The sequence below is a fragment of the Gavialis gangeticus genome, unplaced genomic scaffold (genome assembly GCF_001723915.1).
Source record: "Gavialis gangeticus isolate Ggan-Ray unplaced genomic scaffold, GavGan_comp1, whole genome shotgun sequence".
Classification (NCBI taxonomy): Eukaryota; Metazoa; Chordata; order Crocodylia; family Gavialidae; genus Gavialis; species Gavialis gangeticus.
In genome coordinates, this window is record NW_017729008.1 from 39,231,895 (window position 1) to 39,242,509 (window position 10,615).

At 53.7% G+C, this 10,615-nt stretch overlaps 1 protein-coding gene across 1 annotated transcript in view; it reads right to left on the reverse strand.

Moving 5' to 3' along the window:
* Positions 1–10,615, reverse strand: part of PLXNA4 (plexin A4) — a 660,133-nt gene continuing 649,518 nt past the window's right edge. The window contains exons 30-31 of the mRNA XM_019509620.1: positions 8,931–9,081; positions 1–6,333 (exon numbers count right to left, since the gene is read on the reverse strand). Of these exons, the coding sequence (XP_019365165.1) occupies positions 6,238–6,333; positions 8,931–9,081 (247 nt within the window). The 3' untranslated portion in view covers positions 1–6,237. The remainder of the gene's footprint in view (positions 6,334–8,930; positions 9,082–10,615) is intronic.

Consider the following 10,615-nt stretch of genomic DNA (forward strand, 5'->3'; position numbering starts at 1 on the left):
CCCCCGCCCTGCTTTTAAATCATTTTTGTGACATCGCTCCACAAATTAATGCCTCTCTGATGCCCTCCCTGGGCCCCCCCTCAAAAACAGTAGCTGAGAGGTCACACCTAGGTTGACCCCAATCACTACACAAACAATAATAGTGGCACTTTGCATTTTCGAAGGACCCTACAGACAACGGTTAACCCTTGTGGCCTCCTCCCAGATGGGGAAACTGAGGCACGGAACCATTACAGGATTGCCCGAGGTCACCCATTGATCACGAGGGCTCCTGGCATGGGGATCTCTGCTGTATCCCCTGAGCTGCTGCCATGGTGAAGCTGGAAAAGCCAGTGCTGAAGAAATGGGGGGAAGCTGAGCCCCCCGAGAATGGCATTCGTGGCATCTAGGGCACTTTCTTGTCCCCCCCCACCCTTTTTTGCCCCGTCTCCAAGGATATTTCCCTTGTAGCAGTGGTGCTTGGGGGCCATATTCAGCATTTTGTCCTGCATTGCTGGGGAGAGGACTGTGGCAACATGCCCGATGGCAGTTCTGCTTCCGAGAGAGCTGATCCATCCATTTAAAAAAGGAGGAATAACAGGCAAATGGTCCTTAGCTCAGAAAAGTAATGGCGCTGCTGCTCTCTCTCATGTCCTCCAAATAAGAGTGCAGGGCCTGATCCTACTCCACCTATTAGGGACTAAATGAATCCAGGTGCCCAAGAGTGATCCTCTTCTACCTCATTCAGGATCCTAAATATCAGTTCCTGAAAAAGGCAGGTGCCTTGGCCTCCTCGTCCTGGCAGCTCTCGGTGACGTGGACTTAAGGCTGAGATGAGCGTTGTACAAACCGGTGCGTTGATGGCTCTACAGGGTGGACTCGAATAGCACTTGGATGCCAAGTCCACCTAGGTCCCTACTAGGGGTAATAGGGTCTGGCCATTAGAGTAGGAGCCATGAGGGTATGTAGGTGCCTCGCCCCATTGAGATCAGTGAGGTTTGGGCACGTAAGTAGCTTGGAGATTTGGGCCCCAGCCTCAAGGTTGCTGCGGGACTCACTTGGTTTGCAGCAATGCAGACTCATGTAGCGCCACTGGTTTCAACAGAGCTACCAGGGGCAGGTTTATGCCAGCTGAGGGGCTGGGACACGTGGTACCTTTCTCTCTGTCTGTGCAAAACACCTGTCAAATCAGAGGGGCTGCTGGGGGATGCACACACATTTATGTAGAAAGCCACCTGCCCGGCTGCTTCAGATGCACACAAACAAGGAGAGCAGGGGCTGGATTCACCCCAACTGGTCCTCGGCGACAGCAGGGCCGTCCTACGGGTGGTCTGCGGATACCGTCCGAGCAGGCACAGCTTGACTCCAGCTCGCCTGTTCGACAGCTCTGAGGAAGCTCTGGAGACTGTAAAATGCTGATTTGATAAAAATCAAAGGGATCCTGACACAGTTGCAGACAGCAGCTAGTAACCCTTAGGTGGCCTGACGTGATGGGCAAGGCTGACACTCAGGAAACTCCCTTTCTTTTAACTATGGATGATGCATTTTGCAATTTTCCCCTTAACCTTCTATTCAGATGTCACCCCCACTAACTCCTCCATCCCCTCATCTCCTACCATCCCCACTATTTTGAGCAGCTTGTAGATTCACTTAGGGCCAGAAGGGACCACCGGATCAGCTACTTGATCTTCTGTATAGCAGTGGCTATTAAATTTCACCCAATGCCTGAAGAAGGGCGTTTGTGTCCCAAAGCTTGCAAAGGACTTCTGTCCAACTATTTAGTTGGTCTAATAAAAAATATCACATCTACCCAAAGGATCCTGCCTACCCGGTTACCCAAGCCCTGAGCCCAATCTTGTCCTGTTGGCCGGTCACACCTTTGAGACGTTATCTAGGTGCCTATATTCTCACTGAAATCAATGGGTGTGCAGAAGCCTGAATGGCTTTTTGAATCCAGCTCTCCATTTTTATCTGAAGTCACCAGGCAATGAAGGCCCCACTACTCCCTGGTGGCTCGGCACCAATCATTTCTACATTGGTCAAACAATCAGGGGTAAATTTAGTTAAAATGCAGCCAATGGTCTTCCCCATTTATACTTTTTGAATGGCAAAATTCAGCCTCAGTCCAGCACAAAGCCCAGGGCTGCTCCTCTTCTCCACAGCTGAGCAGAGAAACCACCCGAGAAGATCAAATGAGGAAGACCCATGTGGGTCCCACCTGCTTGTCCGACCCTCTCGCAGTACAAGACTGCTCCCTTCCCCTTCCTCAGACCAACGGCACAGTCCTAACTGAGAGCTACTCCAGCTCCTGTATGAATTTCCATTTCCAGCATGGCCCTTGGCAAACTACTCCACAAGGCCTAGCTCTTCCCTAGAGGCACCGAGGTGAGTGGGATGTGAAGAGATAATCACAGTGGGCAAGATCCTCAGCTGGTGGTCACGGGTGTAGCTCCTTTCAACGGTGCACTGGGAGGGTTAGACACATCTGCAGTGGAGGAAGAGGAGGGTGGCTTCAGCCCCAGTGCTGGTGCACCTCCACTGTCTTTTCACCACTCCATCCATTGCCCAGAAGGACAGATAGGGTCTCCCACCATTTACTGAAAAGAAATCCTAAAGTGGCTCACCTTACGGCAGCACAAGTGAGGACGTGTAGCTTAGGTGTGCTTTGCAATGCGGCTGCCCAAGCCCCGCCAGGTAAACCAGGTGCAGACACGTGGGGCTCACTCTATGGTGAAGACATAACTTTACCCAAAGGCCCAGTGAAAGGGTTTGGCCTCACGTCTATCAGAAGCCCCTTTGTCCAGACCACCCCATTGGTGATGGTGCCATAAACGCCAACAGTCAAGCCTCCTGCCCCATAAAACCATGTCATCTAGGAGTGCTGGGATGGGCAAGCTGTTCATTGACCTCAATGGGCTTTGAAACAAGCCCTCTCTGGATAGCTTGACACCAGAGTATGGTGGGCCAACTCTGGTGGGATGTCCACAGGCAAAGGTACAAGAGGGAGGGAAAGGAAAAGAAAGGCAAAGGAAGGAGGAAAAGACTGCATCTCGGCAGTCGCGAGGCACCTTCTTCCTTCTGTTTGTGTCTCTGTTCTTCATTGTATTTCACATGCACTTAAAAAATTGAATTCATTTAAGTTGGGGCAGGGAGCAAGCCATCTTGGAGGCCTGTGGGGGGCAAGCGGTGGCAAAGTGAGGGCGAAGCAACGGAGGGGGGAACCCACACATTCACTTCACAATGCCAGCGTGTTGTCAAGGCCAAAACAAAGGCAGAAGAAGCTGAGGTATAAAAATAAAGCCGAATGAAAAGAGAGATTTGCTGAAAATCCCAAGTGGGGGAAGATGAGGAGGCAGAGCGGAGCGAGGGAATGGATGGGAGAGAAGGGGACGATGATGTTCACAATCCCCCGTTTCTGCTAAAACTTTTCTTCACTCTGAGGTTTTTAAGTTATTCGCTGGGGGTGGGGGAGACGGAGGGAGGGAGAGTTGAACAACACTGTCCCAGCAAATGAAAATTAAAATAACAGCCCCGCTCCCAGCAGATCTAAACTGAACTAGGCTGAGTCTCAGATTTCCCCTGTGGTGCTTCTTCACCTCTCTAGCTGTGCAAAATCACACACGTTTCCTTTGAAATCTTCCCGTGCAACGCCCCTCGCCCCCTTCTCATGTGCAAACAAAACCCAGCCCCGGCAGCCCCACGAGCTGCCTGCCACTGATTTCCCCTCTGAGCCAGTCTGGGGTTTTTTGTCCTTAGATCTCACCATCCCGCTGAATGAAAATCATGAGAAGAGGGCCCATAATTCTCATTTGTGGCACTTTGTCAAAACCTTTGGTTTCTTCCATTATTTTTTTAACTTTCATGGTTAACGTCTTTAAAACCAAAAAAACCCCCAAAGAAACTAAAAAGCAAACTTAACTGTTCTTGGTTTTTGTTCGTTTGTTTTCTTAGCACTGGCTTTCGTGGCACTTTTCCATTCCACTTCCCCAGCTGTGATGGTCTGATCTGGGACACACTCTGACGTTACCAAATGAAACGTTAAAACCATGACACCAACCCACACGCAATCGACCCTGACGCACGGTCCTCTCGGGTGCGTGGAGCCACCTCGAAGGGGCCCGATGCGGCGCTCAGCTGGCCAACCCAACAAAGCAAGCAAAAGGAAAGGAAAGGACACATGCACGCCCACGCCAAACAATACAGAAAGGTCTGGGGTTTAAAAACCAAGACGTGTCCCTTACACTCTGCCGGCCGGGTACGAACCTCGCAACCGTTTCCCTATGCCCGTCTGCTCATTGTTCTTTCAACCGCCGTGGCAAGAACTGCCCATGGATTTGAATGCTTGGCTGCATGCAGTCAGCTCGACAACAAATTTTCTCCTGCTCCGTACTCCCGTAAATCCACTAGCAATAGGTGGTCACGCAGAGGTATGCATCAATAGCATGACTAGGACCCGGTATGACCACTCCATCATCAAGGACACCCCTCGCAGCCCACAGACCTCCCTTTCCCCTCTGCCCTCCAATGCGCAGCTAGGCTGCTTCTCCGAGGATGGTGAGAGATGGGCCAAGGGGAGAGGTTGTCTTCCCGTATGGCTCCCGTCCATTCCCACGCGTGGTCTAAGTAAGCGCTATTTGCTTCTCGAGGTGACAGATGCACGTTCAGCTCCTGCTTCCAGCCTCGCTCCGTTTTGTGCCAAATTCGAGGTTCTCTGGTTTGGTTCTTGTGCTCTGGGGTCGGCGCCTTGTTGACGGCAAACCCCAAATGGTATTGAAGTAAGCGGTCTGCGGTCGTACGGAAGGGAAAAAAAGAAAGGAGAGAAGAAGGAGACTCTCTTGCTTGGTTAGGTAGGAAGTAGCTTGGTCCTCAGAGAGGCAGCTGTTGTGGAGGAGCTGAGGGCCGGGGGAGTAAATGCCATCTCCCATCCATCTCTGTGCCGAAATAACAGTGAAGGGATGTAGGGGACGGGAAATGCTTCTGAGGCACCCACTGTGCTTTAAAAATGACCCTGTTGGTAGCGGGTTTGGGATGAGAGGACAGGATGGGGATGGGTCGGGATGGAGAGAGGGTGGCCTAGTGCCGCCAGAAACAGTCACAATCATTTGTGGGCATTCAAAAAAAATGGGAAATCCCACCGTGGTTTTACAAAAGGCTGGGTCGGCATGAGGTCACATCCTCCTGGGAGCAGCCCAAGGGGAAATCGTTCCCTTTAATCCCCGGTCTCCTCATATTTTGCACCAAACAATGCAAAGTCCTGTGGAGATTTCCACCAGGAAACCACACCCCCCTCCCCCAAAAAAGCTAAGAAAAATATTTGTCCTGGCTCAGAAAACCTTTCCTCTAGCAAAAGCGATATGTTTCCCAGGCCAGCTTGGTGTTTTGCAGCTGGGTTCCTCCTTTCTAGCTCGGCATGTGCCTGGAGGCTTTTCGTTTCTGGGGTTGTAGTGGAAATGGGCTGCGCTGTGCCGTGAGCCATCCAGAGGGGATGGTGAACACCGGCTCAGCGCAACTAGGCAGAGAGCGTTTCATCGCAGTTTTACGGTCAACAGGAAACACAAGGAAAGACCGAGGGGGACACGGGGCTGTTTTAAAAATAATAATAAAAATCTGAAAAGTTAAAGTGGGGGGCAAGGGGCGGTCTCTCCCTCCCCCACCCCTCCAGGCATTGCTATTCACCCGGAGAGTTAGAGTCCCCCGTGCCACTCCACGTTGACCCAGGTCCCTGTCGCATTCCCAGGAGGCCTCAAATCCTTCCCCGTAGGACTGATATCGGGAGACGGAGCTATAACGGCTCTGCTGGAGGAGGTCCCTGTGTGATCCTGCCCTGCCGGGATCCCCGGAGGCAGGCCCCATCCCAGGAGACGAGACTCCAATAATACTGAGTTTGTTTCCACGTCCGCCCCCGGCTTACGGACCCAGGAGCTCAGTTCAAGCGGCGCGGCAGAGGCAGCCTTCCACGTTTCCGTCTGGATACGGATGATATGATGGTATTTTTCGGGCAAGGGGAAGCTGTGAACAAGAGAGCTCCACCTGAATGTCTCGGTGTCCCCAGAGATGAGATCCCTCCAACGCCACCACGTCCCTCAAATCCCAAGGCCTTGTGGCTTTGTCCATAGGTTTAGAGAGAGAGAGAGAAAGAGAGCTGATCGGTTGACTCTGCTTACAGCCCAATCAAAACTTGCACTTGGTAAAGAGGATGATCTTGACTGAGGCACGGCTTGGTTTATCCCTCCCAGGGGTTCCCTGGCAGGACAGTTCTCAGCTGTCTATGCTCATGAGGGTTATGACTTGTTCAAGTTTGTAGGCGAGTTTCTGTTTCCCAGCCTGGTCGTCTTGATCGAGGGCTCCGAGGATCTGCCGAAGGGGAGGAACAGAGAGAAGAGAGGGCTTTATCCCTGCCCAGTAGCCCCGACACCCCAATGGAGGGCCAACCCCTCGGGGGGGAGAAGGGACTTTTCCTTTGCTTAGCTTGTGCTCTCGCAAAAGCAGCTAGCAAAGTGGTGCGGGAGGAGAGCAGGGAGTGGACAGATGGCAGCGCTCAGCAGTATCTGCTCTGTTAGGACCAGCTTGGTGGAGGGGGGAGTATTGGCCAAGACGCTAGGGTTTTCCTGTAATCTCTTCCCAAGCTGTCAAGGGAGCTGCAGGCCTGCCTGTCACACAGATGGGGGTCTTGGCATTGTGCCTCCAGCAAAGGGCCAGCCAAATGAAATGCTCCTTGCATCACCCTTCCTGTTACTTTTGAACCACTGCAGCTCTAGAGACACCTCTCTTCCCAGCCAGAGACAGAGAGAAGGGCTGAGCTCTGTCTGGGCACAAGCCCGGGGTGCCTGCCAAGCCAGGGTTTGCTTTTAAGGTAGCTACAAAACCCGGCCTGTGGAGCTGAAATCTGAGCTCTGCTCTTTAAGCCCCTGCGGATGAAGTCGCAGGCTGGTTGCACTCAGACCAGACTAAGGGCACTTACAACACAAGTGTCTGGGCGTTAAAGCTCATTAACTTGTGCTAAGTGCCCTCTGAGCGTCTGAAGGTCATGCCACTTCAGGTGAGGTTGAACTCTGGGCTGTGCTACCTGTCTTGTCTTCTCCGTGGATATAAAATGAGCAATATGCAGTCCTCCAGCATCCCAGAACGCACCGCTCCCAGTCCCCACTTTCCACCCAGTCAGGATTGCTATCAGCTATCGTCGGATGGCTCCACGGAGGTAATTCAAGGAATTTGTGGTCCTCCGAGGTGTCCATTCAATTTGGAAATGACAATAGCAAGCAGAGGGGCTGATTCCTGCAGCTCTCCTAGCCCCTCTGCACTTTATAACCAAAGACCCCCAATGGGATCACCCAGCCCGGGGCCTGATGCTGCTTCTTCTCCGTACTGAAGGGGCTCCAGTGCTGGGGCTGCGACCCACAGTCAGCTGGTTGTTAGTCCCAGACTCGGCACCATACTGGAACCAGTTCAAGACTCCAAGGTGGTGCTGGGGCTGGGACCAACAATCAGTAATCCATGCATGTTAGAGATCACAGTAGGCATTGTGGTGAGACTTTTAGTATCTGCACAGCAATGCTTACTATCATCTAATTAAAACGCCGTCCGAGTGTCTCCTGCCACAAGGTGCTACACAAGGTGAAACTGAGCTGGGTATTTCTTTCTGTCGGGCCAAATTCACTCCTGGGCAGCCAGCCCGCCTTGGTGTTCAGTGGTGTGCAGGCTCCTTTGCAAAGCTGCAAATATAAACCTGCACCGCACGCGCCTTGGCTACAAGAGGCACTTCTTCCAGGAGATGCCAAGCAGGGTCTTTAAAAGACAGAGTCTTTAATGGAGCGGCATTAGGCCTTGATAAGAGCGTTATATAGGCCCTGCATGGCATTACTGCAATGAGGATGGTGCTTTGCAAAGACTTTTCCTGCTAGCCCTTCCCTGCCCTTCCCTCGTGCGGGAGAGGAAGGGATCCCAGTGCCCCTCCTAAGAGGCAGTGAGCCGTTCCAACGGGATTTACTCTCACCATCCTAAGGGAACGTGGTGGGTGTTGGGGAGTGAGCTGCGCAATGACAAGCGGCTCTGTCTGGGAAAAGCAGCATTGCTCCATATGGACCTGAAGGACCAAGCTGCATGAGACAGGCTGCAGGTTTAGCTTGGCTGAGCACTGCACTACCTTGCATGGGAAGAGCTGGGGTGCTGTCGGAGAGGCACAAGCAGGCTTTCAGGGGGTGCGAGGGGGCCGCTGCAGCCAGGGCAATTTGTCTCTATCAAACACCAGCTTCACGGACAAGGTGAGCCCCCCCCCCCCCGCACCTGTCCTGTCCTTGTCTGCCCCTGGGGAACAGGTCCTATCTCCCTGGTCTGCTTCTGCTAATCTTCGGCTGGCGTGCTGGCAGCCTTCAGGGAAGGCTGGTCAGAGCGCCCCAGCAGTGAAGTCAGCCATCTTTAATTAGCTCGCACAATTTTCTGCTGGCCAGATGCAGCTCGCAAGACACAGCAGCGTGGAGAGAGCCCTTGCCATCCCCGACCTGGCCAACCGCCCTGGCCCCGATCACCAAAACCAGGACCCGTGCATGCTTGGGGAGCTCCGCTGTCAGAGCTGCAACCAGCGGCCCCTTGTCTCTGTACCCCGTCCTCCAAAGGGAGGCTGGCCCCATTAGATGCACTCTCCAGGCAGAGATGAATGGAGCACCCCGTCCTGGGGTCTATAAAGGACAGGAGGGAGACCATCAGGGCCCAACTCCACCTTGATGGTCCTCAAGGGATCAGTCGGAAGGGGAAAGAACAGGAAATCAGGCTGTAGGGTGTGGGGGAGGCCAGCACAGCTTCACTCACTCTCTGCCTGTCCCCAGGCACCATGGCCATCCTAAAACCACCGGCCCTACATTTGAGAGGAAAGTGCCCAGGGCTGGTGGGTGTCTTGGTAGGCAGCCTATGACCCCAGACCATCCAGCAATGCTCCTTGCCTCCTGGCATCTCACCTCCTCGCTGTACTTGCCCACATAGGAGTAGATCTCAGAGAGCGCACTCATGGTGTTGAACTCATTCATGTGCATGCGGGACTGCTCAGCCAAGTAAGCGTTCATGTCCTGGTCGCTGATCGCCGGCATCTTGGCGATGTCTGAGTAGTACCTGGGGGAGAGAGAGGCACAGCATTTGCTGGTGGAGAAAGAGGGACCTAGGAAAAGCACCCCGACCTCTGAGCTCCTAGTCTTGGCTCCTATCCATTCAGCCAGAGGACTGAAGCTGGCACACAGTGCTCTAAGTTAGCCTTTCACTGCTTGCCCAAGCAGATAGGCCACCCCCTAACTCCCCAAAATGCTGGGTGTCATGGGCAGATCCTCCAGAGCTCTCACAGTCACCTACATGCTCCCCAATGAAGCCCAACAGAGCACCAAAGGCGGCCCTGGCATGGCTGGATAAGCACACGCTAGCCAGCCAAGCAGAGATTGCCAGCCACAACCTAGCGGTATCTCCCTTGCACCTTTCCCTGCCCAAGGATCACCGTGCCCTGCCCCTCACTTCAGCAGTGTGCTCCCTGCTGCTAGGTCTGCAAGAGCTGCCTCACACTAGCTAGACCTTCCTCATGTCTCGTGCTGGGCAAATGAGAGCTGCCAAGCCAAAAGCAAAAGCTTCTGGAGTCAAATGGTCCCTCAACGCGAGCCTGGAGCAGGGCTGTGTTTTTTTGTCTGCCACCCCAACCTGTGCAAAGCAGGCATCAGAGAAAGGCTCAAGCTCTCGCCAAGCCCAAGCAGCCCCCTGCTGCAGACATACCAGTCTCAGAGCTCAGCCCTGGCCCAGCTCTAGCGACTGATCCACGTTCATAGGACATTTGCACTTGGGGCACTGGTGTGAGGATGGTGGGGCCCAGGGCCCCACTGAGGAAGGGGTTGGGTCTTCTCATTATGGCCACACCACCCATTTGCCCGGGTAGCTGCCAATACAACATGCAACTCCTCATGCCAATGCCACGTCCACTTCACCCACCGCGGGGATGCCTGCTGCCGGCCCCCACACAGATGGCTCACACCCGCACCCTCGCACAATCCCCAGCATGCCGCTTCCATCAGCATGCCCGTGAACACAACCGCCCTGACAGGCACACTCACAACCCTCAGCGTGCCCATGTCGCCATTCGCAGACTCCCACCCTCTCATCCTCCCCCCGCGGACACGCACTCGAAGCCCTGGCAGCCCTCCCACCTCAACCACCTCTCTGCCCCAGGTCCCCTATCACTACCCACCCACCCCATCCTCCCCACATCTCCCCCAGGTGCCAGACCAGCCCAGGGCACACGTAGCAGCCCAAGGCTGCTCCAATGCTTCAGTGCACGCAGCCTATTCATGGTGAGGAAAGCCTGCTTGCATCCCTCCAGGGGGTCCACGACTGGACCGGGGAGTCCCGGGGTGGTTACCACTGCACAGGGCTTTGCCTGCCAACCTGTGTCTCTTTAAGGAAGTTGCTTTCTTTCCCCATGTCCTTCCTCCCCCCGGGCATGGCGGGTCTTGGAGGACAAGGTTTGCAGAAGGTAATCAGTCACTGTCACTCGCAGCTGTGCTCCGCTGTCAACTGGTTAATTAGACACCATCATTTACATTTTTAATTTCTGCAATTTGACATTTTGTGTACAAAAAAAAAAAAAAAAAGGGAAAAAAAAAAAAAAAAA